Source organism: Eleutherodactylus coqui, chromosome 5 (genome assembly GCF_035609145.1).
Source record: "Eleutherodactylus coqui strain aEleCoq1 chromosome 5, aEleCoq1.hap1, whole genome shotgun sequence".
Classification (NCBI taxonomy): Eukaryota; Metazoa; Chordata; class Amphibia; order Anura; family Eleutherodactylidae; genus Eleutherodactylus; species Eleutherodactylus coqui.
In genome coordinates this window covers 184,782,521-184,808,802 of record NC_089841.1, presented here as the reverse complement: position 1 = coordinate 184,808,802, position 26,282 = coordinate 184,782,521, and the positions used below count along the sequence as shown (strand labels likewise).

The following is a 26,282-nucleotide window of genomic DNA, read 5'->3' as shown; positions in this document are numbered from 1 at the left end:
CTCGAATATAACTGCAGGCCACCAAAGACACCCCCAGGATAGGGAATGCCAATAAACAGGAGAATGGGGATTGTAGTTGTCACGGGTGACGCCGCCATTCCTTCACACCGGAATGATCCTCGGCGGAAAATAATTACAGACACAGACAGTTTTCTTAGTACCTTGGGTCCCTAGGAATGGTTAGGGTCTGGTATAAACTTTACTTTAGCAGACTTGAAAACAACAATTATTACAAGGCAGTTTTACTAAAGTCTATACAGCGCAGGCAAGACAAAAGATTTGAGGTCAAGGTGGATACACAGGATGACACTGGTCCTGTAGGCTATGTTATCTGCCAGGAACTGCTCCTGGAAGGGGAACACTCCAGAGGAGGAAAGGGGTAGGGTCGCTCCACAGACATTCAGACAGCAATTGAAGTAGTACTTGAAGTACCTTCACCCTGCCTGAGAGACGCGTGGGTGTGACAATTAAAGGGTGTACATCTACGCGGTGATCCTGGCTCTGGACAGCCACGTAGGAAAAACTTAGAGAGTTGATTAGTACCTCTCCACTGGCCTTGTCTGAAGAATTACTTACAAGTGCTCTCCCTTATTTTTGGGGCTCACTCCACTCATAACCAGAATACAGTCATCCCGGGATATTTCTCCTCCGCTTCCATCTTCACCACAAGGAAGCTGAAGGTGCTTCCATGAGGCTCTGTTTAAGGTGGCAGGCAAGATGGAACTCCTCTGAACACAGATTAAAGACGAAACCTAACTCAACTCCTATCCCGCTCTCAAGCACTTACATTTATACCCTCATTCATGCCACATGACATGACAGACTGATACATTTACATGCAGACTAATTAACCTCTCAAGTGCTGCAGCTGTGCAACACTGATACTGGGGTCAGAAACGCTCTTTTCTCCTTAGGGAGAGCAATACTATAAACTAAGTGAGGAGACTCAAATGGCCACGCACGCTCCTCTGGGTACCCAGAGGAGCGTGCGTGGCCATTTGAGTCTCCTCACTTAGTTTATAGTATTGCTCTCCCTAAGGAGAAAAGAGCGTTTCTGACCCCTGTCCCAGGCCTCTCACTAGCAAAAGCCAGACTCCTACTGTACACTGATGATGGGCAATAACCCGGAAACAGCTGTATGTACATGGAGTCTGGCTTTGCTTTTGATTCCCAGTCATTGTAACAAGACTTGTATAAAAAGTCCCACTTTGACTCGAAGGAATGCTGCCTTTCAATAGGTGGCGCTGTGGAGGATTTATTCCATCCCCTTATTTACACTGATACTGGAAATGACAAGACAGGTTTTGCACAGTGCATCAACAACGGACAAACATGTATGACATTTACGGAGGGGACCAGGATGATGTATGGGCCACTACAATGTCAGCTCCGGTGTGTTTCTGCTGAGACATGGCATTGGCCCCTTTGACTTCTGTGTGTATAATACACCATTTAGACACAATGATTATCACTTAAAATTCACTCAAAAGCCTTCTTTTAAGCGATAATCGTTGTGTCTAAACATCGGCCATCATGCACGAACAGTGAATAGCTGAAAGACAACGATGAACCTTATCAGTGCAGCTCACTGAGTTCTCAGCGGAATACCACTGATACTATTGTTTCAGCTGCTATCCCACTTGGAGAACACAGCAGGAGTATGAAGAAGACAGCGCTCCAGCTGTGTTTTGCATACCCCGCTTGGAGTGCTCAGCTGTATACCAGCTGAGCACTCCGTGAACACAGCAGAAGTAAACAGAAGACAGCGCTCCAGCTTTCTTCTGTATACCCTGCTCAGAGTGCCGTCTGTATACCAGCTCAGTGCTCCGAGTATACAGCAGATCTCGAAGCGCCTAAATGCACACAACGATTATCACTCAAAAGATTTGAGCGAATCTTGAGCAATAATCGTTGTGTCTAAATGGGCCTTAACCTGGACGAGTGGCTAGAGCTTGCCCAACATGCTTCAGAGGTGCTTGCCTGCACTGCTGCCATTGTACTATCAGAAGGAGCATTTAGCAGAGCAGGGGTGTGATAACTGACAGACGCATCCGCCTGTGCCCAGACAATGTGGATCTTCTGGTCTTTATAAAAATTAAGCCCCATGCAAGATTCCACTGATTAGCACGCTGGCAATTTTTAATGACATATGAGTGAGCATAGATTTCTATCAAAAACCACACTGTGCCCTAAAGGTGCTGCTGCTGCCGGATGATGGGTTTCTTTTGTAAATGGGGTCTGCTTCTGTAAGCATAAAGTTTTATGTAATGTTTTATTTCTAATCACTGCAGAGTTGTATTTTTACGGATGGTGCATTGTGTAGCTGTTTAGGATATGCATTCAATATATTAGTGAGATTTGTAGATGAAGTCGTAATGTTGCATAGCCTTCTGTTTATGCATTTTTAAGAGCACAAGCTCTTGTAGAAGTAGATGTTTGTACTATATACACATTTTACACCTCCTGATTTATTAGTTTTGCAATTTCTGTGCATAATTATCTGCTCTAATATGAGTATTTTTCAAAAATTCCTATTTGTTTCAAAATTTGCTGCAAACAGCCTGTCAACCAAGTGAGCTCAGGGCCTGGCAGTCTCTGTAACTCACATAGAAGTGAATTATTCTCACTATGGATACGGCAGTCAGCAGCCATTATACCAAGTGGGATGGGGCTCGGGGGACTCCAATTCTTGACACAGCTGTGGGTCCCAGAGGAGGGAATTGTATCTTTCAGACATTTATGGCACATCCTGTAGATATATCATAAATGTTTGAGATAAAAATGTTGCTTCAAGGCGCACAGCGAGCTAAATATGAGATAATTATACAATGTTCCTGTGTCATTTTGTATTCTTCCTCTTCTGCATTATGCTTCAGACCTCTTCTGCCTTCAGTTTCTTATACAAAGAGAAGTATTCTCCAGTCAGATATGTTAGCTATTGTGGATTCATATTGCTGTTAGGGCCATTCCATCAGGTTTCAGTTACTTTTTGATAACCACAGTTGTGGAAACCTATAAGAGCCATTATAAGTCAATAACATTTTTATTTTTCCGGTGACAAAGCCACACGAGGACCTGTTCGATACCGTTTTATGTACCATAAAATTGCAAAACCTTTAAAAATGCACAAACCCATTACATAAAGTAGAAATACACACATGTATATTCATAGCTATACTGTGTATATATAGATATATTACATGCATATTAATGCAGGAGGGGTTTGTAAATATTAAAACTGAATTCTAGGTAACTTATGCTCTCTTCACACAAGACGAGAATCTCACGATTCTCATTTGCCCGAGCGATGGAGCTGATGACATCATCACCAGCTAGTCCGCACTTGGGCAGCCTGTTTAGACTGCAGGATTCTCATTCACTAATTGTTCAGTGCTTCACATTCCTATGTGAAACAGTGAATGAACAGTGTTTAAACTGTGCGATAAGTGCACAAGCCGGCGCTGATTTTTATGCCGGCTGAAACTGAACATCGAAGAAGAACCGCACGATTCTCATTCATGAACACTACCAACCAATGACACTATCTAACTGACTAACTCACTGAACACTTTATCACCAACTCTAGAACAGTCTTGTATATTGGGACGATTGCCAAGAATGACTTGTCTTTATTCTACTGACTCCAGGACAAACCAGTGCTCAGGGGAGTAACTAGTCACAATAATAGTTACACTCAAGCCCCCGAATCCAAGGTTGCTCATCACATATCCATCAACAACCCGGAGTGGAGAATGAGACCCATGCCTTCTCATGGTGAAGAAGCTTGAAACTTTGATCAGAAATGGGAAGAGGAAAAACGCGTTTCGAAGGATTTAACCAGTAAAATGTCTCCTTTTTCAAGTGATAACAAATGATTAATATACATTGGTGTACATAGCATACATTGGCTGTATACTGTAACCAACAGGAACAAATGTTTACAGATGTTAATGGATATATGATGACAAATCTTGGATTTAGGGAGTTGAGTGTAGCTCTTCCCCACAAAGTAGTAATTACCAATTTTTAATTTGGCTTTTCTAGCTATTATTTTGAGTAGTTACACCCCTGAGCTCCAGTTTGTATTTTTCTGTTTCGATATACTGTGCTTCCTAAACCAGGACCAGTTGGATCGCTGGGAGGAGACCAGTGTGCTCTCCTGCTTGGGTGTCTATTTGGGATAGGGGGACTGTATGAAAAAAAACAATTGAGATTGATTATCTTAAAGGGAACCTGTCATATTCCCACATCACCATAAACTTAATTATGCATCGATTGTGATAAGTTTCTAAGCAAGATCTGAAGGATCAACTGAATTCTGATTGGTTCCCATGAAGATAACTGGAAACAGTTACTGGCTCATGGTGAAAGTAATTAGATATCCAGGTTAAATACTTGTAGTTCAATGAAATTAGTAGCTTTGCTTCCTTTCTTTAAGGCCTCCTTCCCACGAACGGATTTCCGCCGCGTAATTCGCGGCGAACATCCGCTGCGTTGCCCGCTGCTATTAGATTCTATTGAACCTAATAGCACAATGCTCACGGTGCGGAATTCCACCATGGAATTCCACACCGTGAAATCTCCCGTCCTCACCCGCGGCATGCTCTATTTGCTGCGGGTGTACACGCGGCCAGCTTCCATTGCAGTCAATGGAAGCCATCCGTTCACGCTATCTTCCGCTGTAGCACAGCGGAAGATATTGTGAAAACGCTTCCCCGCCTACCGCCGACGCGTCATATGACGCGGCCGGCGTGTCACATGATGCGGTGGCGGTGGGCGGGGAAGCGTCATGCGGGAGCGAGGACACCGGATCCGCTGGTAAGTATGGGGTCTCTGGGGGGCGCCGTGACGGGCTTTGCCGCGGAGCCCGTCACGGCCATGTGCAGCCGGCCTAAGGCCTCTTTCACATGACCGTATTCGTTTTTACGGTTGCCTGTACACACTGTAAAATTGCATAAATATAGAATAGTCACAATCAAGTCCCGATCTTTAGCCGTGTATTTTCTACCAATCAATACGCTGCAGCTGCAGAAACCCATTGATTGGCAGAAATCCTCAGAATGACTTAAATACAGCCAGCTGTCTTCTTTTCCCAGCATTGGATGCAGGTAAACTCCCTCCTCCTCTCTTTTTTTTTCTGTTTCCATAGAAGTCTGTGGGAGCTTCCCGCACATCTTGGTAAAAGATAGGGCAAGACCTATTTTTTGATGCAGGATATAAAATCGGCAACCAAAAATGGTTGAGTATGTGCTATTTTTCTCACCACAACCAAAAATCGTTCATCTGAATGAATACATTGTAATCCAATTCTTCAGATGGTCACGATTTTTGGGCGATTTTTTAATACTTTCTTATACTTTTCTGCACTGCAGATGGTCCGCACGACTCACAATTGGACATGTACAGTTTTTTTTTCTTTTTAAAACTCCTGCTGTTCCTGCGGAATGTCAATTTTGGACGGGACACTGGACAGACTGCTTCCATTGACTTCAATGGAAGCCGCCCGTGTGGAATCCACAGGAAAATGGAGCATGCTGTGATTTTTTATTCGCAAGCGAAAACCACAATTGGTTTCCGTTCATGTGCACGAAGAATCACTTTTGCAAATCTGAATTATTTAATTAGTTTTAGTATGTCAAAGCAATTTCTATAGTTTCTTTAATAACAGCACCTATATATGCAGGATACACAGAGCCCTTTGGATACATTCAACATATGTGCTGCGAGCACGGTTCCAAATTTTGTTGATTTGCCACTGGAGGGACTTCAAGACTTCCTAAGATTTCCTAATTTCTTGCTTGTGTTGCCAAGTCGGTCTGATAAACAGGATGCAAAGGATCAATAGCCTTTGCTGTGGTATAGACAGATACAATAGGTGGACGTGCATTTTCAATTGGTAATTCAATTTCTGAGTAGAAATGTTCTGCTTCCATTTCTTTCAATGGCGAGGGATAGAAAGATGTTTCTACTGTAGTCTTCAGATTGTGGACTGAATGCAAGTCAGACTCAGGCACCTGAGTGGAAGGAAGACAGACAGAAAGGGTATTATTGTATTAATTACTAACCAAGAGACCAACTTCCACTTGAAATATACTAATATTGTCTTAGAAAGAAAATATAGTATGAGACATTACCACCATCATACGTTATCCCTTATCTTCAGGATAGGGAATAACTTGATGATCCATGGGAGTCCGACCACTGGAACCCCTACCAATCCCGAGAATTCAGCACTGCATGTCCCGAAGTGTGAGCAGCGGAGGATGGCTATATGTCCTCTACTCTATTCATTTCAGTAGGAATGCCAAAAATAGCCGAGCACTTGAACTCTTCTATCAGAGGTGATCCCACTGAAGGAAATGGAGCAGGGGGACGCATGCACATCCTCCACTGTTCCAACTTCAGGACGTGCCAAATTTTCTGGACCGATGGAGGTGTCAGTGGTCAGATTCCCAAGAATCAGCAAGTTATTGCCTATTTTGTAGATAGGCCATTTTGCGCAGCTGACTTTTTCCATATCGTGTGGACGAGAATTTAAAAACGCATCCACTTTACTGCTATTGTAAATGCTAGAGATTTTCTGTGCAGAGCGTACATATGGAAAATCCATGGCAAACATATACTAAGTGTTGGTAAAAAAAAAAGAAATTCCAACACTGTTTTGGGGGATTTTTTTGTATTACGTTCCTGTATTACATAGGTTGATTATTTTTAAATGATCACTGCTATAATAACCTGCAATACTTCTTCAGACAAACGCATGGGAGCCTCAGTCATGGTGCCTCTTCTTTTCCCTAGAGAATCGAAGAAAAGAGAAGTAAACAATTGTTAAACAGCCAATCAAAATCCTATTACAACAGTAAGACAGTGTAAACTTGAAATGCATCAATTTGTCACTTTGGCTTATGCTAGATGATAAATCTAGTTCACCTTTAGACACTTTTGTCTCCCTTTATACCACCTATTAGTTGGCATAGTTTGCGTTGTATTAGTGCCAAAATTTTACCACATTTTGGTGCCAATTTGTCACATTTAGACAACGTTACTTTCCCGCTAATTTATCCCCTTCCTTTGAGGCTAAGGCCTCCTTCCCACGAGCGTGACGGGCTCCGCAGCGTAATATTCCGCTGTGAAGCCCGTCACGGCGCCCCCCAGAGCCCCTATACTTACCTGCGGGAGATAGCGTGAAATCGCTTCCCCGCCCACCACCGCCGCGTCACCGCTCGTCACCGCTCATCACCGCCCACCACTCTCGCGTCACCAGCCGTGTCACGTGACGCGGCCGGACCGCGTCATTTGGCGTCATATGACGCTCGGCGGTGGGCGGGAAAGCGTTTTTTCACGCTATCTCCCGCTGGTTACAGCGGGAGATAGCGTGAATGGACGGCTTCCATTGACTGCAATGGAAGCCGTCAGTGCGTACAGCCCGTCCTCACCCGCAGAAAATAGAGCATGCTGCGGGTGAGGACGGGAGAAATCGCGGTGCGTAATTCCGCGGTGGAATTACGCATCGTGAGCATGGAGCTATTAGGTTCAATAGAACCTAATAGCTGCGTGCAACGCAGCGGATTTTCGCCGCGAATTACGCGGCGGAAATCCGTTCGTGGGAAGGAGGCCTAAGCCTCTTTTTTTTGTCAAAAAAGGGTCAAAAACATAACAAAAACGGGGCAGAGCATGTAAGATAGTTTTTTTAGTATAATTTGTGACAGAAAACTGGTGTATTTGCAATTGTATTTCTGCCCCAGTATTTCTCAAACTGCTGCAACTTACCATTTAGTTGAATGCAAATGTGGACAAGACCTTGTATGAGTACAGAGGATATTATCAATATTAAACCTCCAACCAAGATATTCAGAAAACCTAAAAGACAGATAAACTCAGTTCATCTTAATATACAAGAAATGTGTCTTCTGTTGGCATGGGTTTAGGACATGAAAGAGGAAGAACAAACAGGAAAGTGCCACTGACACTGGGAAGACTTAGGACAGCTCTCCATCTCTGTTTCATATAGTTGGTGGGTTGGATGCAGTAGGATGTTAGCTCCTGCGAGGAGACCAGACTTTTCTAAATACTCAAAGTAGGTAGCATTTAAGAGGTACTTGTAGTATTTATTTGTTATATTATCACAATATTTATTTGTTATATTATCACAATATTTATTTGTAATATTCTCACAGTATTTATTTAGTATAGACTTTTGTTTTGCTATTTTTGGCAGGTATAAAGGGTGTTTGTGGTCTGCACATATTCCGTATATCTTTATATCTTCTGCATAGACGCTGCTCTCAGGATGTGAAACAGTAAACACACATATAGAAGCCTATGGGCATCTCCCTCCCATCATGTTCCTTTGATGTGATACAATACTTTGTAAAATGTATTGGATAAAAACAAAGTGCAGTAAATAATGAGAAATGTTGGAAATATTACAGCAAAATATTAGAAACTTTACACTGCGCTCTACTTACTTTTAAGAGAGCGTGTCTTGTTAGTCTGCGTCTTGTTTCCCACGTCAACTTCAGGTAGCTGTGATACCATTGTACCTGCTATACTTTCTGCTGACGAAAATGACAAATATATTTTAGTTTGCTGTACCTACACAAATAGTGACTAGGTCAATAGTCATCTTCCTCATTAAAGAGACTAGCTGTCTGATGTGATGTATTTACCAATGATTGTGCCATATCTTCTTTGATGGCCCATGGATTCTAAGGACATATGCACATGGCTGAATTATAGATTTGTCTTGTATGAACTCACAGTAAGGAATCTATAGACAGCAGTGGGACCATACTTCTTCTCTGTTTTTATATGGAGGTACACCGGTGCATATTTACTAATACTGTCTAGACAGTACTAAGACTAGACAGTCTTAAAAAAAAGCACCAGATTTATCACAGTAGCTCTGCTGAATGATAAATCTGTCAAATTTTAAGACTATGGAGTCAATGTTTAGACTACCTAGTAGTTGGCCTAGTTGACCCCCAAAATTGCAACAAAATGCTCTTTTTTTTTGGAAAAGCTGGAAAAACTTTCTGAAAGTGTCTGAAAACACATAGTAAATGTGGAGCAAAGTGCACCAAGTCATATTTTGAATAGTAAATATGCCCAATTGCCCTTATTTTCCACACAAATTCCACACAGATTCCTGGAAGCGCTGCCTCTGATTGGCTAAGCGCTTTGACCAATCGCAGCAGGACACCGCTTCTAGGGGGTGTATTTTTATTTTTTTCCAGCTTATTAAAGGGCTTTGACAAACCACATTTTTATGTGAATTGAAAAGCGCTATGCTACTTTTTGCAGTTGCGAATTTTGTTCGCTTATAAAAAATGGACATGCAACCACTTTAATTGGAAAGCATTGGTTCCAAATGAGCCGCTTTTCTCACATCTATACATGTGGGTAAAGAAGCTTGTCTGACTGAGCCCTGAATGAGTCTAATAACACATAGTAAATCTGGTGCAAAGCACGTAAGACTGTTTTCTGGTGTAAGTTACACCAGAAAACTCTTGAATTTTGAATAGTAAATCTGCCTCAGTGTGGTGGATACCGTCACATGCTTATTATGTAGGTATTCTACCCTAGAAACAATGCCATGTGACGGTGGGCTACCATTGGCTACTGCTTTCCTGTGTTTAAGACTAGCCTAATTATAATACAGTAAATATTAATACAAATTAGAATATTACAATAAAATAGAAATACTCATCTCTGCTCACTTGTTGAATTTGTGACTTCATTGCTTTGAGTAGGAGAGAATGTCTCGGTAGGTCGTGTCTTGCTTGTCAAGTCAAGAGCAGTTGACCTGGGAATTATTGTGGCTGCTGTAGTTTCTGCTGCTGAAATTGACAAAACAAATTGTAAATTGTAGCTAACAATTTATTTAAACAGATGAGCGAGCACCAAAATGCTCGGCTGCTCTTTGCTCGAGCCAAACTTTCCGCGATGCTCGAGGGTTCGTTTCGAGTAACGAACCCCATTGAAGTCAATGGGCGACTCGAGCATTTTTGTATATCACCCATGCTCCGCTAAGGTTTTCATTGGTGAAAATCTGGAAAACCCAAGAAAGTGATGGAAACGACACAGAAACGGATAGGGCAGGCAAGGGGCAACATGCTGGCTGCATTTCAGGTTCCCAGGTCCCACTATTAAGCCACAATAGCGGCAAGAGTGCCCCCCCTAACAATTTTTACTTCAGACAAACCCTCATTAGCAAGGCACACCTTAGCTAAGCACCACACTACCTCCAACTAAGCACAAGCACTGCCTGCGGAACACACCGCTGCCTCTTCTCCTGGGTTACATGCTGCCCAACCCCGCCACACGACCCAGTGTCCACAGCGCACACCAAAGTGTCCCTGCGCAGCCTTCAGCTGCCCTCCTGCCACACGCTGCCCTCATAGCCACACCACCCTCATGTCTATTTATAAGTGCGTCTGCCATGAGGAGGAACCGGAGGCACACACTGCAGAGGGTTGGCAGGGCCAGGCAGCGACCCTCTTTAAAAGGGGTGGGGCGATAGCCCACAATGCTGTACAGAAGCAATGAGACATCCAATCCTGTGCCACCTCCATCAGGAGCTGCAAACGTGGGCATAGCAATGGGGAATCCATGTGCCACACAGTATTCATTCTGTCAAGGTGTCGCATAGCTCAATCGACACTGCAAGGGGAAAGCCGTCAGCGCTCTGCCCTCTACCCAAGTCAGTCAGTGCCTTTGTGCCAGACAGGTCCAACACCGCGATGGGAGCTAAGTTTGCACCAACAGCATTGGTGGGTCCTAGGAAACCCAAGACATGAACAAAAAATTGATCTCAGCGGCCAAACATGGCAGACTTGCACCGCGCCCACGGCAAAGGCCTCGGCCCACAGCTTCAGCAATCCTAGGCAGGAGGCGGACTTTCACTGCACCCAGGACATAGGCCTCTGCACAAACCCTCAGCAATCGCGGGCCTACAGCCGACTCCAATGCTAACGTAGCTGTGCACGTCTCATTAGCGCTGTATTGCTCCTGTAGTTTGTCCCAATGCAGTGCCCCGGATAGTAGAGCTAACGTCAGATTAAATACAGGTGGGCTTCGGCCCACACTGCATGCCCCAGTCAGACCGGGGTTTTTTATAAATAGTCACAGGCAGGTACAACTCCGCAATGGGAATTCCGTGTGCACCCACAGCATGGGTGGCTCCCTGGAAGTATACACAGGCAGGTACAACTCCCTAATGTGAAGTCCGTGTGGACCCACATCATGGGTGGGTCCCAGGAAGCCACCGGCGGTACATAAATAAATCTGAGCTAACATCAGATTAAATGCAGGTGGGCTTCGGCCCACACTGCATGCCCCAACATGACCGGGGTTTTTAATTCATAGACACAGGCAGGTACAAATCCCCAATGTGAAGTCCCTGTGGACCGACAGCATGGGTGGCTCCCTGGAACCCACCGGTGGTACATAAATATATCCCATTGCAGTGCCCTGGACAGTAGAGTTAGCGTCTGATTAAATACAGGTGGGCTTCGGCCCAAACTGCATGCCTCAGTCAGACTCGAGTTTTTTATGAGTATACACAGGCAGGTACATCTCCCTAATGTGAAGTCCGTGTGGACTGACAGCATTGGTGGGTCCCAGGAAGCCAACGGCAGTACATAAATAAATCCCATTGCAGTGCCCTGCGCAGCTGAGGTAACGTCAGGTAAAATACAGGTGGGCTTTGGCACACACTGTATGCCCCAGTCAGACCGGGGTTTTTATAAGTAGACACAGGCAGGTACAACTCCCTAATGTGAAGTCCGTGTGGACCGACAGCATGGGTGGCTCCCTGGAACCCACCGGCGGTACATAAATAAATCCCATTGCAGTGCCCTGGACAGCAGAGCTAACGTCAGATTAAATGCAGGTGGGCTTCGGCCTACACTGCATGCCCCAGTCTGACCGGGGTTTTTAATACATAGACACAGGCAGGTACAACTCCCTAATGTGAAGTCCGTGTGGACCGACAGCATGGGTGGGTACCAGGAAGCCACCAGTGGTACATAAATAAATCCTATTGCAGTGCCCTGGACAGCAGAGCTAACGTCAGATTTAATACAGGTGGGCTTCGGCCAAGAATGTTTTCATTGTTGGAGGAGGAGGGGGATGTTTTTGAGGCAGTACGTGTCCTGTCCCCGTGTCCGTGGTTATATGCACCTTACCAGTAACCGCGTTGGTGACATAGTGGTCGCGACTGTGGACCTATTAGCGTGGTTTTATTCTGCTGGTTTTTGGAATGTGTCCAGGATTAAGTGGGCTGTGGTGGGGGGCTTTCTTTTTGTGTCGTTTAAGGTGAAATTTTTGGACTGCCGCCAGACGGACCACTGCGAAAGCATTTGCCAAGAATGTTTTCATTGTTGGAGGAGGAGGAGGGGGATGTTTTTGAGGCAGTACGTGTCCTGTCCCCGTGTCCGTGGTTATATGCACCTTCCTAGTGACCGCGTTGCTGAAAAGTTGTCGCGCCTGTGGAACCTAGTAGCGCAGCCTCACCACCATCATGTCTTTGGGAAGCCTCCGTTTCCACAACCCTGTAACATAGCAGTAGCAACAGTATAGGCAGAGCCGAGAATTAGTAACATTTCAGCGATAAGAGTATGAACAGACTCCTGTAACATTTCATTGGCAGCAGTGAGGACAGACACCAGTAACATTTCAGTAGTATAAGTATAGACAGACCCCAGTAACAGTCCAGTAGTATAAGTCTAGACAGACCCCAGTAACATTTCAGTTCTAGCAGTGTAGACAGACCCCAGTAACATTTCAGTTCCAGCAGTATTGACAGACCCCAGTAACATTTCAGTAGTATCAGTTGCGACATGCCCCAGTCACATTTCAGTTCCAGCAGTGCAGACAGACCCCAGTAACCTTAAAGGGGTTGTCCCGCGGCAGCAAGTGGGTCTATACACTTCTGTATGGCCATATTAATGCACTTTGTAATGTACATTGTGCATTAATTATGAGCCATACAGAAGTTATCAAAAGTTATTCACTTACCTGTTCCGTTGCTGGCGTCCTCGTCTCCATGGTTGCCGTCTAATTTTCGCCGTCTAATGGCCAAATTAGACGCGCTTGCGCAGTCCGGGTCTTCTGCTTTTCTCAATGGGGCTCCGTGTAGCTCCGTGTAGCTCCGCCCCGTCACGTGCCGATTCCAGCCAATCAGGAGGCTGGAATCGGCAATGGACCGCACAGAAGCCCTGCGGTCCACCGAGGGAGAAGATGCCGGCGGCCATCTTCACCGGGTAAGTAAGAAGTCACCGGAGCGCGGGGATTCAGGTAAGCGCTGTCCGGTGTTCTTTTTTAACCCCTGCATCGGGGTTGTCTCGCGCCGAACGGGGGGGGGGGGGGGGGGGGGGTTGTTGAAAAAAAAAAAAAACCCTTTTGGCGCGGGACAACCCCTTTAACGTTGAAGCAGTATGGGCAAAGCAGCAGATAAACATTTCCCTGGCAGCAGTTTAGGGAGAACAAAGTATTTGTAACATTTCAGTAGTAGCAGTATAGTCAGACCCCAGTAACAGTTACGTTGAAGCAGTATGGGCAAAGCAGCAGATAAACATTTCCCTGGCAGCAGTGTAGGGAGAGCAAAGTATTTGTAACATTTCAGTAGTAGCAGTATAGTCAGACCCCAAGACCCCAGTAACAGTTACGTTGAAGCAGTATGGGCAAAGCAGCAGATAAACATTTTCCTGGCAGCAGTGTAGGGAGAGCACAGCATTTGTAACATTTCAGTAGTAGCAGTATAGTCAGACCCCAGTAACAGTTACGTTGAAGCAGTATGGGCAAAGCAGCAGATAAACATTTCCATGGCAGCAGTGTAGGGAGAGCATAGTATTGGTAAGATTTCAGTAGTAGCAGTATCGTCAGACCCCAGTAACAGTTACGTTGAAGCAGTATGGGCAAAGCAGCAGATAAACATTTCCCTGGCAGCAGTGTAGGGAGAGCATAGTATTGGTAAGATTTCAGTAGTAGCAGTATAGACAGGCCCCAGTAACATTAACGTAGAAGCAGTATGGGCAGAGCCCACTATTAGTTAGATTTCTGTTATAGCAGTATAGACCTGCCCCAGTAACATTTCCGTTGAGGCATTATGGGCAGAGCCCAGTATTAGTAAAATTACAGTAGTAACAGTATACACCAACCAAGGTAACATTTCAGGAGCAGAAGTATCGGCAGACCGAAGTAACATTTCTGTTGCTGAAGTATAGTCAGACCCCTGTAACATTACTGTGGCAGAAGTATAGGTAGGCAAAACAGAGTTACATTTCTGTAGCAAAAGTGTAGGCCAACCCCAGACAAAGTGGTGTACCATGAGTGCAGGCGAAGCCCATAAAAATTACTTTGATTACATTGTAGGTGAGGGCCCGAAAAATTGTTGTACCGACAGTACAAAATGTACGCCAGAAAAATTGCCCATGCCCAACCCAGAGGGCAGGTGAAACCCATTAATCGCTTAGCGTACTGTGGCTTAATTTTTAACTAGGCCTGGAGGCAGCCCAGTCTAAAAAACAATTGGTTCAGGTGGAAGTTTCAATGCTTTAATGAGAATTGAAACAGATAAATATTATTTAGAAAAGTTATATGAGCCTTTTGGCCCACAGAAAAATTGCCCATTCGCGGTGATTACGAGAGATTTCAGGTGGAGGAGCCGGAGGAGGAGGATGAATATCATACACAGATTAACAAAGGTCTTTAGGTAGCGCTGCTGTCCGCTGGTGGAGAAGAGAAGCCTGGGGAAATCCAGGCTTTGTTCATCTTTATGAGTGTAAGCCTGTCGGCACTGTCAGTTGACAGGTGGGTACGCTTGTCCGTGATGATTCCCCCAGCTGCACTAAGCACCCTCTCTGACAAGACGCTAGCCGCAGGGCAAGCCAACACCTCCAGGGCATACAGCGCGAGTTCGGGCCACGTGTCCAGCTTTGACACCCAGTAGTTGTACGGAGCAGAGGCGTCACGGAGGGCGGTGGTACGATCGGCTGCGTACTCCCTCACCATCTTCTTACAGTGCTCCCTCCGACTCAGCCTGGACTGGGGAGGTGTGAGACAGTCTTGCTAGGGAGCCATAAAGCTGGCAAAGGCCTTGGAGAGTGTTCCCCTGCCTGCGCTGAACATGCTGCCTGATCTCCGTGCCTCCCCTGCTACTTGGCCCTCAGAACTGCGCCTTCTGCCACTAGCGCTGTCAGATGGGAAGTTTACCATCAGTTTGTCCACCAGGGCCCTGTGGTATTGCATCACTCTCAAACCCCTTTCCTGTTCGGAAAGGTTCTCCTTATACCGTGGGTAAAGCAGTGTGTACACCCAGTAATCCGTAGTGGCCAGAATGCGTCTAACACGAGGGTCACGAGAAAGGCATGCTAACATAAAGTCAGCCATGTGTGCCAGGGTTCCTGTATGCAACATATGGCTGTCCTCACTAGGAAGATCACTTTGAGTATCCTCCTCCTCCTCCTCCTCAGGCCATACATGCTGAATGGATGAGAGGCAAGCAGCATCGGTACCCTCTGCAGTGGGCCCAGCTGTCTCTTCCTCCTCAGGCTCCTCCCCCTCCTCCTCCTCCACGCGCTGAGATATAGACATGAGGGTGCTCTGACTATCCAGCGACATACTGTCTTCCCCCGCCTCCGTTTCCGCCCGCAAAGCATCAGCCTATATGCTTTGCAGGGAACTTCTCAACAGGCATAGCAGGGGAATGGTGACACTAATGATTGCAGCATCGCCGCTCACCATCAGGGTGGATTCCTCAAAGTTTCCAAGGACCTGGCAGATATCTGCCATCCAAGCCCACTCATCTGTAAAGAATTGAGGAGGCTGACTCCCACTTCGCCGCCCATGTTGGAGTTGGTATTCCACTATAGCTCTACGCTGCTCATAGAGCCGGGACAACATGTGAAGCGTAGAGTTCCACCGTGTGGGCGCGTCGCAAAGCAGTCGGTGCACTGGCAGATTAAACTGATGTTGCAGGGTGCGCAGGGTGGCAGCGTCCGTGTTGGACTTGCGGAAATGTGCGCTGACCCGGCGCACCTTGCCGAGGAGGTCTGACAAGTGTGGGTAGCCTTTCAGAAACCGCTGAACCACCAAATTAAAGACGTGGGCCAGGCATGGCACGTGCGTGAGGCTGCCGAGCTGCAGAGCCACCACCAGGTTACGGCCGTTGTCACACACGACCATGCCTGGTTGGAGGCTCAGTGGCGAAAGCCAGCGGTCGGTCTGCTCTGTCAGACCGTGCAACAGTTCGTGGGCCGTGTGCCTCTTCTCTCCTAAGCTGAGTAGTTTTAGCACGGCCTGCTGACGCTTGCCCACCGCTGTGCTGCCGCGCCGCGCGACACTGACTGCTGGCGACGTGCTGCTGCTGACAAGTCTTGATTGCGAGGTAGAGGTTGCGTTGGAGGAGGAGGAGGAGGAGGAAGGTTTAGTGGAGGTGGCATACACCGCTGCATATACCAGCACCGATCTGGGGCCCGCAATTCTGGGGGTGGGTAGTACATGAGCGGTCCCAGGCTCTGACTCGGTCCCAGCCTCCACTAAATTCACCCAATGTGCCGTCAGGGATATATAGTGGTCCTGCCCGCCTGTACTTGTCCACGTGTCTGTTGTTAAGTGGACCTTGCCAGTAACTGAGTTGGTGAGGGCGCATACGATGTTGCGTGAGACGTGGTCGTGCAGGGCTGGGATGGCACACCATGAAAAATAGTGGCGACTGGGGACAGAGTAGCGCGGGGCTGCCGCCGCAATCATGTTTTTGAATGCCTCAGTTTCCACCAGCCTGTACGGGAGCATCTCCAGGCAGATCAATCTGGCTATGTGGACATTTAAAGCTTGAGCGTGCGGGTGCGTGGCGGCGTATTTGCGCTTTTGCTCCAACGATTCTCTTAGCGACAGCTGGACGCTGCGCTGAGAGACATTGCTGGATGGGACCGAGGACAGCGGAGGTGAGGGTGTGGGTCCAGGCCAGGAGACGGTCGTGCCTGTGTAGTGAGAGGTGGGTTGGATCTCATTGGCAGGTTGGGGCCCAGGGGGAGAGGCAGTGGAACAAGCTGGAGGCGGTGAACGGCCTTCGTCCCACCTTGTGGGGTGCTTGGCCATCATATGCCTGCGCATGCTGGTGGTGGTGAGGCTGGTGGTGGTGGCTCCCCGGCTGATCTTGGCGCGACAAAGGTTGCACACCACTGTTCGTCGGTCGTCCGGCGTCTCCGTGAAAAACTGCCACACCTTTGAGTGCCTTGGCCTCTGCACGGTGGCTTGGCGCAGGGGGTGCTTTGGGAAACAGCTGGTGAATTATTCGCTCGTGCCCTACCTCTAACCCTGGCCACCCCACTGCCTCTTCCAACCTGTCCTGCGGCTGCAATTGCCTCCCCCTCTGAAGACCGGTCCTCAGTTGGCTTATCACACCAGGTGCGGTCAGTCACCTCATCATCCAGCGGCTCTTCCTCCGAATCCTCTGTGCGCTCCTCCCTCGGACTTACTGCCCTTACTACTACCTCACTGATAGACAACTGTGTCTCATCGTCATCGTCCTCCTCACCCACTGAAAGCTCTTGAGACAGTTGCCGGAAGTCCCCAGCCTCATCCCCCGGACCCCGGGAACTTTCCAAAGGTTGGGCATCGGTCACGACAAACTCCTCCGGTGGGAGAGGAACCATTGCTGCCCAATCTCGGCAGGGGCCAGAGAACAGTTCCTGGGAATCTGCCTGCTCCTCAGAATGTGTCATTTTCATGGAGTGAGGAGGCTGGGAGGAAGGAGAAGCAGCAGCCAGAGGATTCAGAGTTGCAGCAGTGGACGGCGTAGAAGACTGGGTGGTTAATAGATTGCTTGATGCACTTTCTGCCATCCACGACAGGACCTGCTCACACTGTCATTTTTTAATAAAGGTCTACGACGTGGACCCAAAAATTGCGATATGAAGCTGGGGACCCCAGAAGCTGTCCTCTCCTGCAGCAGCCGGCTGCGATTCACCTGGACCAGGAACTCGTCCTATGCCCACACCCTCACTTGGGACTCTGCGTCCTCGACCGCGTCCACGTCCTCTGCCCCTACCCCTACCCCTCAGCATGCTGGATTAAGAATCGAGCAGAGACAGAGCGGTGTAAAAATGTTTGTGAATTATTGCCACGCAGTTGGTGGCTGCCAAGGGTAATATAACGCAAAATGAAGCCAGAGATAAATAATAAGGAAGGCTGCACTTAGGCCTTGCTGTGAACTATGCAGTTTGGATGGACGTGAAGTCCCACAGGCCACGCAGGCAAATGCACTGGGTCACCGGTAGCCGTAAAAAGGATTTCTTTTTTAAATCTACTTTTTTTTCGATGCAATGCAGGCTGATGCTATGCAGTGTGTATTGCACTTTCAACCTATGGGCGTCGGGCACACCGTGTACTTGTGAAACAGCACACGTATAACACAGAGCGTTGTAGAAAATGTGTGGTTTCTTGGTGTAGACTTAGAGGCAGACTGAACTGACGCAACGCAAAGTGCGGACAGCAAAATGTTTAAATGCAGGCTGCACGCAGGCTCTGCTGTGCAATACTGAGGTACTACAACTCCCAGCAACTCCCAGGAGTTAAATGCACACGGTCACAGGTTGCCCTAAGAAGAACCGTTGGGGTTCTTGTAGACAGGATTCTACACTACCACTGTCCCTGCCTGACTAATACTGCCCCTATACTCAAGTACAGACTGCAGTCTGAGAACGCTATAGCCTGCACGCCCGATATACATTTTAAAAAAAATTGTGCAAAAGTGCTCACAGCAGCCACTACAGGTACTACAACTCCCAGCAACCACGGAGTTAAATGCACACGGTCACAGGTTGCCCTAAAAAGAACCGTTGGGGTTCTTGTAGACAGGATTCTACACTATTACTGTCCCTGCCTGACCAATACTGCCCCTATACTCAAGTACAGACTGCAGCCTGAGAACGCTATAGCCTGCACGCCCGATATACATAAAAAAAAAAATGTGCAAAACTGCTCACAGCAGCCACAACAGTAATGCACTAGGTGAGCTGTGGCCCTAAGAAGGACCGTTGTGGTTCTTGAAGACGCTAACACTGTCCCTATAACAGCACCAGCAACAACACTTTCCCTGATCTCTCTTAGCGTGTGTCTGTGGCGAGCTGCGGGCGGGCAGATTTAAATACTCGGGGGTCACTTGATCTCGCCAGCCACTCACTGCAGGGGGGTGGGATAGGGCTGGAACGTCACAGGAGGAAGTTGTAATGCCTTCCCTGTGTTTCTATTGGCCAGAAAAGGGGGCAAATTTCTCAGGGAAGGAAATGTAATTGAGTCGAGTGCCTAGTGGTGCTCGTCTCGAGTAACGAGCATCTCGAACACCCTAATGCTCGAACGAGTATCAAGCTCGGACAAGTGCGCTCGCTCATCTCTATTCATTAATCATAAATTTCTGAATCTGTGTCTTCAGATATCTAGTTTTATGTCTACTGCTCAACAATCAGCAATTGTAGCTTATATGTATTCCTTAAAGAATATATTAATAAATAAAAAATGGGGCACCCTCCATTGCATGCTGCATTATAGTATGTTCGTAATTTCCCCTAGAAATATTTTTTCTAGGGGAGAATATGGAACCTTACAGAGGCAACAGCACTGTTTGGGTCTGATTAAGGGCTCACACTCACTGGCGTTTTTTTTCTTCTTACGCTGCAAGAGTGATTAAAAATACACTCGCCTCGCAGCACAAGAAAAATGCTGCAATATTGCCGCTGTTTTCAATGGGGCCAGCGGCAGCAGCGCTAGCCCCATTGAAAACACAGGCAGAATGTTACAGACTTCTGTCACAGCTGTGGCAGAAGTCCAGCATACTATCCCATTGCTTTCAATGGGGTCAGCGCTGCTGCCGACCCCAGTGAAAGCAGTGGTTTTGTGGCAACCCCCGCAGCATGATTTTTGGGGCTTGAAATATAAGCCCCTCCCTGAAAATCATACCTAGCTGGTTAAAAAAGCAAAATAAATTCTTTACTAACCTCTCCGCCGCTCCGGCGCATCCTCCGGCTGGCTCCCCTGCATTGCTGTCCAGCACTTTCAGCAGGCGGGGAAATCCCCGCCTCCTGAAAGGGCTGTGCTGATTGACCGAGCGCTCAGCCAATTACAGCCAGCGCTTAGCTATTCATCAATCCAAATCAATGAATAGCTAAGCGCTGCCTGTAATTGGCTGTCATTTTTAAATCCCCAGCTGCTGAAAGTGCTGGACAGCAGTGCAGGGGAGTCAGCCGGAGGACGCGGTGGAGAGGTGAGTAAAGTTTTTTTTTGCTTTTTTTAAACCAGCTAGGGATGATTTTCAGGGAAGGGCTTATATTTCAAACCCTTCACTGAAAATCATGCTGCGGGGGTTGCTATAAAACCACTGCTTTCAATGGGGCCGGCAGCAGCGCTAACCCCATTGACAGCAATGGGTTAGCATGCTGGACTCCTGCCACAGCTGCCACAGCTGTAAAAGAAAAAGTCAGCGATATTCTCCCTATGTTTTTAATGGGGCTAGCGCTGCTGCCGCTGGCCCCAGTAAAGACCACTGGCGATATCGCAGCATTTTTCTTGCGCTGCAAAGTCAGTGTTTTCACTTGCTCTTGCAGCACAAGACAAAAAAACGCCAGTGGATGTGAGCCCTAAGTGTATTCAAATTATATATACAACTCAAATACCCCCTATAACCCAAAGAAACTTTAGTTACTCTTTGAAGCTTTTAAATACAATACATATTAAAAAATACAACTTGTTCTGCAAAAAACAATCCCATATGGCCGTGGCGACAGAGAAATAAAAAAGCTATAGCACTTGGAAGGCAAAGATAAAAAACACGAAAATCCAAAGGAAAAAATGACTGCAGCACGAAGGGGACACAAATGTGAGTTAGTTACATTTTAAAGATTTTCTATGAGTGAAGCCCAGACATTGTAAGGCTCCAACAGAAAAAGATTGAAAAGCCCTAAAACCCCTAAAGCACTAAGCAAAATCATAGTAGAAGAGTAATTGATATCTGTTTATGTATTTTTTGTTCCAAAATAATTACAAAGTTAATTATTCTCTCTTTCGTTACATCACCTTCATCTTTATATATGGTTTGAATATGTTAAAAAATAAACAAAAACTTCACATGGTGCATCCTTATTTACATGATTGTATACAATATAGCTATTTTTTATGTATGTAATAAGGTGATAATCAAGTGAGATGCTCTCTGTTTTTCTTAGCCTCCACTTGCACCCTCCTTACAATACAGACAGATGCTCTGGAGGATGCTGATGTTGAATTGAAGTACGTAACTAACCTCTCTCTCTAATGATCCAAATAACTGCCACCCTTCATCATTGCAAACCTCTACATTACACCTTTGTGCCCAAATAGTAACAAAAACAATCTTAGCTGAGGGTGATAATAAATGGTTCGTACTCTGATTGGGCCTCTGTTGCTCATCGTGTGGCACAGGGTTCAATATTAGGCCCCATTCTGTTCAATGTATTTATCAATGACCTGAGTTTTTTTAGAGCACTATGACATTATAGGTTATAGACATTAAATAGGCAGAAGAGTTGCCTTCTTGGATTCCTTTAATTTTCTAATTGTTCTGTCATTTGGATAATGGTTGACAGATTTCCCAAGATGGCACAATTCATATCACTCAGGCACTGGTCACATCCAACTTTTTGTATTCATTTAACGTATCCACCTTAAAACATCCTGAAGTACTTGTTAAACAGAAACTCTGATGACTTGCCTTAAAGTGGCATCTTCCACCCAAAAAGTTGCAGATATAAACAGAAGCATCAGCACTCAGACCTTGTGGGGAACACACTGTTCTTGTTTTACCTTTATTTGGAGCATGTCATAACTACTGTCTTCATCATCAACATGGAAGATATAGGAGTAATTAACACATCAATACCAGAGTGAACATATTGTAGAGAGTAGAGGAACACACAATAACAAGCATTAACCCTTTACAATCTAATTTTGGATTCAGGGTTTCCTAGGGGGCTTTCCCATTTTGATAATATACAATGGCACCATCTGCTGCCTAGAGCCAGTACTGCAGTATGTAACATGCTGGAGAGGCCCCCGATAACAGAGTGGCCAGTAATCTACAGTAAGAATACCCTGCCGGATGTCTTCCGACATCAGAGCTATACAGCCTTCAATCAGAATGTCTTTAGATATCAGGCAGTGGATTGGAAAGGGTTAATAATTAAAGGGATATTTCCATCTGCACTTTTATAGCATATCTACTGTCATAAAAGTCTATAATACTTTGTCCTAAAAGTTCTGGCACCCACTGACCCTAACTTAGTTGTATGTGGTGGCAGGGAATTATGAAGACAGCCACAAATTTGCATGCGGCTTTACGTAGTTTTCAAGACAGTTGCAGTAAAAACTACAATCAGATATCAAAACCTCATGGAGTTTTTCCAGCATGGTTCATGGTTTTAACCGCCCCTCAACTGTACTGCATGAATGCAGCCTTAACAAGCATGGTGGTCAGCCATAGCCAAGTATCTCTGATTATATAAACTTGCTCAGAACTGCCTCACCTTGCCTGACTAACAGGGTTCATTCTTCCCTGATTACTTGTGGAGGTGTTTTGTGTTTGCTATTTTGTCTTTGACCCAAACTTTTCCTTAGGATGTCTGTCCTGACCTATATCTGAGTATTGTTGTGCATGAACTCTGCCATCCCCATTTACACAGAATGAATTATTGTTCAGTTTAAACATGAGCCAACAACTGAATGATGAGCAAGAAACGTGAGGTTCTTGCTTGTTGTTGAGCTTCAGCCAGCATGATAATCAGCCCCGGCTCGGGCACTTATCGTGCTATGGCTGCACAATATTCAATGACAATCATGCAGTCTAAACGGGCTGCCCAAACACAAGCAAGTTGGTGATGACATCACTAGCTCATTCCAACGGGCAATTGAGAATCATGAGATTCTCTGCCCATGTAAAAGGGCTATTTAGTAGATCAATGTTAGCTAAACACTTACCAGATACGTTTACTACGATATATTCACTAGATGGTGAAGACCTCCATTTCTGTTGCATTTCTATGAAGTACGTACAAGAATATCTTCCAGCAACCTCTTCACTAGATGCAGAGATCACATATGTGTTTTTGTCTGTCTCCTCTGAAAGTTGAACATTTTCTTCCTTGTAGAACCGAATCCTCTTCACTTCTATACGCTTGGGTGGAGAACATACTAGGGTAACTAGTTCTCCCCTGGGGTACACAGACAGTGAAGGATTGAGAGAAATAACTGGAGGAAGTAACTTGTCTGCAAGATAAAGTGTAATAAATGAGCTCTCATGGCTAAAAGTTAATTACAACATTATAGTACATTCCCCATTCCTACTCAGAAAGTACTTATAAAGGCCGTATTCACACAACCGTATGTATACCGGTATTTAGCCACATAAAAAAATCACCCCAAAATTGCGACCGTCCAAAGCACTGGATTACAATGTATTCATTCAGATGAACAATTTTTGGGCATGTAACAAGATCGTCACCCCGGGAAAAATAGCACATGCGCGACTGTTTTTGGTCACCAATTTTATATGTTGCTTCAAAAGATAGGTCTTGCCCTATGTTTTGCCAAGGGTATGCAGGAAGCTCCCATAAACTTCAATGGAAGTGGAAAAATAAGGGAGGGAGTTTTCCTGTGTACAACGCTGGAAAAAAAAAGAACACAGCTGGCCTCTTTAAGCATTATTAGTCATTTTGAGCATTTTACAGTGATCAATGGTTTTCCACGCTTCTGCGTATTTTTTGCTGATAGGCAACAGCCGCCCACATGAATGGCTGAAAATACGCACTTACAGTTTGGGATTGGATCGTGATAATTAATCATTCATATGATAATACGGTGCATATGGGTGAAAGTAAAAACGCATACGGTCGTCTGAATAAAGCCTTAGGGATACATGAACTTAGAAACGTCCTAGAACTGATACAGTGGTTTAATAGGATATACTGTACATACTGAAGAAGAAGAAGCAGCACATCTTATAGTATTTTTTGTTCTGTTTTCTGCAAAAGAAGAAATCCTCACCAGACGTTTGTAGCAAGACTTCATTACTTCTGGGAGATGAATGACTGCCAGTCCAGAAGTCACAGACATACTTCCCTACATCAGAGTCCTCCATGCCATGGATGCTATAGGTTTTCTTGGTATCAGTTGGGATGTATTTAGAGTTTTTATAAAAAGTAACGTAAGCCTTCCTGTATTTTTCATGGGTGTTACAAGTCAGGGTCACCTGCTCTCCTTTATAGTAGACTGCATAATCAGGGGATGCGCTGAGTTTTGGTGGAGGAACTATATCTGGAAGACAAATATCATTTTGTTTTACATTGAATATATTATATTACATTTATAACTTACAGTCCGAGGGACTGACTGAATGAGAGACCCTGATGATATACTACTTTTATTATTTTAAAGCATTGTAAGCATTTTTTGTTTTAAGTGGATAGACAACCCCTTAGACACTTACTATACTTACTTGAAGTATTCCTGAACTATTACTAACTATTAAATAGCAGAACGTAATGTGTTTCTTCTTTTTATGCTTGAATAAATTATAAAAGGGTTCCTCGATAGTTTGATAGGGTTACAATGAGGGAGCATAAGCAGACTGAGAATCATCTGGGTCCCAATGCAATGAGGGTCATGAGATCTTTACCATGGATAATACAATTTTGTTTTTTTTTACTCTGATCTACTACTTTTTCCTACCATGTTGAGATTTTCTACACAAGCTTGCATAAAATAGCGCCAAAAGGTTTGTATTATACTTATCGTCCAAATGTCACAGAACCTCTGCTACCTGGTGCATTCACTAGCTGACTAGACTTAGAGATATTGCTTCTATAGTTTACTGAGCTTTTTTTCAGATCAGCAAAAGAATATTTTTTTCCGTAGTTGTAGAAATGCAATATACAGGAAGAGGACAAAAATATGAAAACACCGTACGAAATGCATGCCTTAAATTACATGGGATTATAAATCATATTTCAATAAGACATGTAGAGACCAATTTTAAGTGGGTGTAATATGATATAGATGCTGCCCTACAAATGTTAACATCTGCCCGAGCAACAAGGTTCCATTGGTCAGGGGTTTGAGCTTCTCAGCTGGCTCCCAAAACCACCCAGAGCAGGGCAAGAGGTGACGTAAACACAAATTTGGCAGGAAAGCTCTGAGCCAATCAGGGATCAAAAGGGCAGCTCAGTGCTAACGATTAAAATTCCACGTGTTTTGTATGGTGTTTCCATATTTTTGTCAACCCCCTGTATATCTTGATAGATACTGTATCAGAGATGTATTTCTTTTATAGACATGAATAATATACCTATAGAATATGCCATAAATGTCTAATAAATGTGGGTCCAACCTATGAAATCTCCAGAATGGGGGTCCCCTGAACCTGTTCCACCTGGTGAAGCAGATGTTTGCTTCTGTTTCCAGACAGCAATTGAATGGAGAGATTACTGAAGAGATCACAAAGCTATGTTTTTTTTCCATAACTCCCAAGTTACAGAAAGAGCAGAGCGTGCTGTGCTGCGCTATTTGTGTAATTCCCATTCACTTCTCTGGGAGTTACATTAACAGCAGAACACAGCATACTCAGGTGTTTCCGTAATTCTGGCCATGTCTCCATTCAATCGCCATCTGGATGCAGCTGCCATCAGCCACATGACTAGGTAGGGTAAGGTCGAGAGTCCTCTGTTCTGGACAGAGGGATCTAAATTTACCAGACATTTATGGCATATGCTATGAAGATGCAACAAATGTCTTATATGGGACTAAAGGCCCATTTAGACCCAATGTTTCTTACTCAAAATTCTCTCAAAGACGTCTTTTGAGTGAGAACCGTTGGATCTAAACGAGCAGCCATTGTGTAGTTTTTGTTAACAATTCGCTCAACAATTATCGCTCAAAGATGTCTTTTGAACGAATTTTGAGCGATAATCGTGTCTAAATGGACCTTAACCCATTTAATCACCTACTTTACTTGCTTTTCCTTAAAGAGGTTGTCTGGGTCTGAACTACTGACGACCTATCCTTGGATTTCATTATTTTCCACTATGTCTGTAAGTAACCTAAGAGGGTTTTACTTTTGTTTCACAGTTTAAGAAAAAACAGAAGGGTTTTCGTTCTGTATCTTGCATACCATTATTGGTGTTATGGGGATTTTTTCTGTAATTCTGATACTAAACTTACTTCTCTAGACATTAACTTCCTGAAATAGATTTTTG

General features: G+C 45.2%; 2 protein-coding genes across 2 annotated transcripts in view; one reads left to right on the top strand and one right to left on the bottom strand.

Annotated features, from left to right (window-relative positions):
• Positions 1 to 4,982: 4,982 nt before the first annotated feature.
• The window catches only part of LOC136628203 (platelet glycoprotein VI-like), a 90,633-nt gene continuing 69,333 nt past the window's right edge, over positions 4,983 to 26,282 (bottom strand). The window contains exons 4-10 of the mRNA XM_066603924.1: positions 24,076 to 24,345; positions 23,011 to 23,298; positions 9,720 to 9,839; positions 8,469 to 8,558; positions 7,771 to 7,860; positions 6,736 to 6,794; positions 4,983 to 6,014 (exon numbers count right to left, since the gene is read on the bottom strand). Coding sequence (XP_066460021.1) covers positions 5,787 to 6,014; positions 6,736 to 6,794; positions 7,771 to 7,860; positions 8,469 to 8,558; positions 9,720 to 9,839; positions 23,011 to 23,298; positions 24,076 to 24,345 — 1,145 coding nt within the window. The 3' untranslated portion in view covers positions 4,983 to 5,786. The remainder of the gene's footprint in view (positions 6,015 to 6,735; positions 6,795 to 7,770; positions 7,861 to 8,468; positions 8,559 to 9,719; positions 9,840 to 23,010; positions 23,299 to 24,075; positions 24,346 to 26,282) is intronic.
• LOC136628202 (Fc receptor-like protein 5) overlaps positions 8,058 to 26,282 on the top strand; it is a 54,270-nt gene continuing 36,045 nt past the window's right edge. The window contains exon 1 of the mRNA XM_066603922.1: positions 8,058 to 8,077. The gene's annotated coding sequence lies outside the window, so the exon portion shown is untranslated. The remainder of the gene's footprint in view (positions 8,078 to 26,282) is intronic.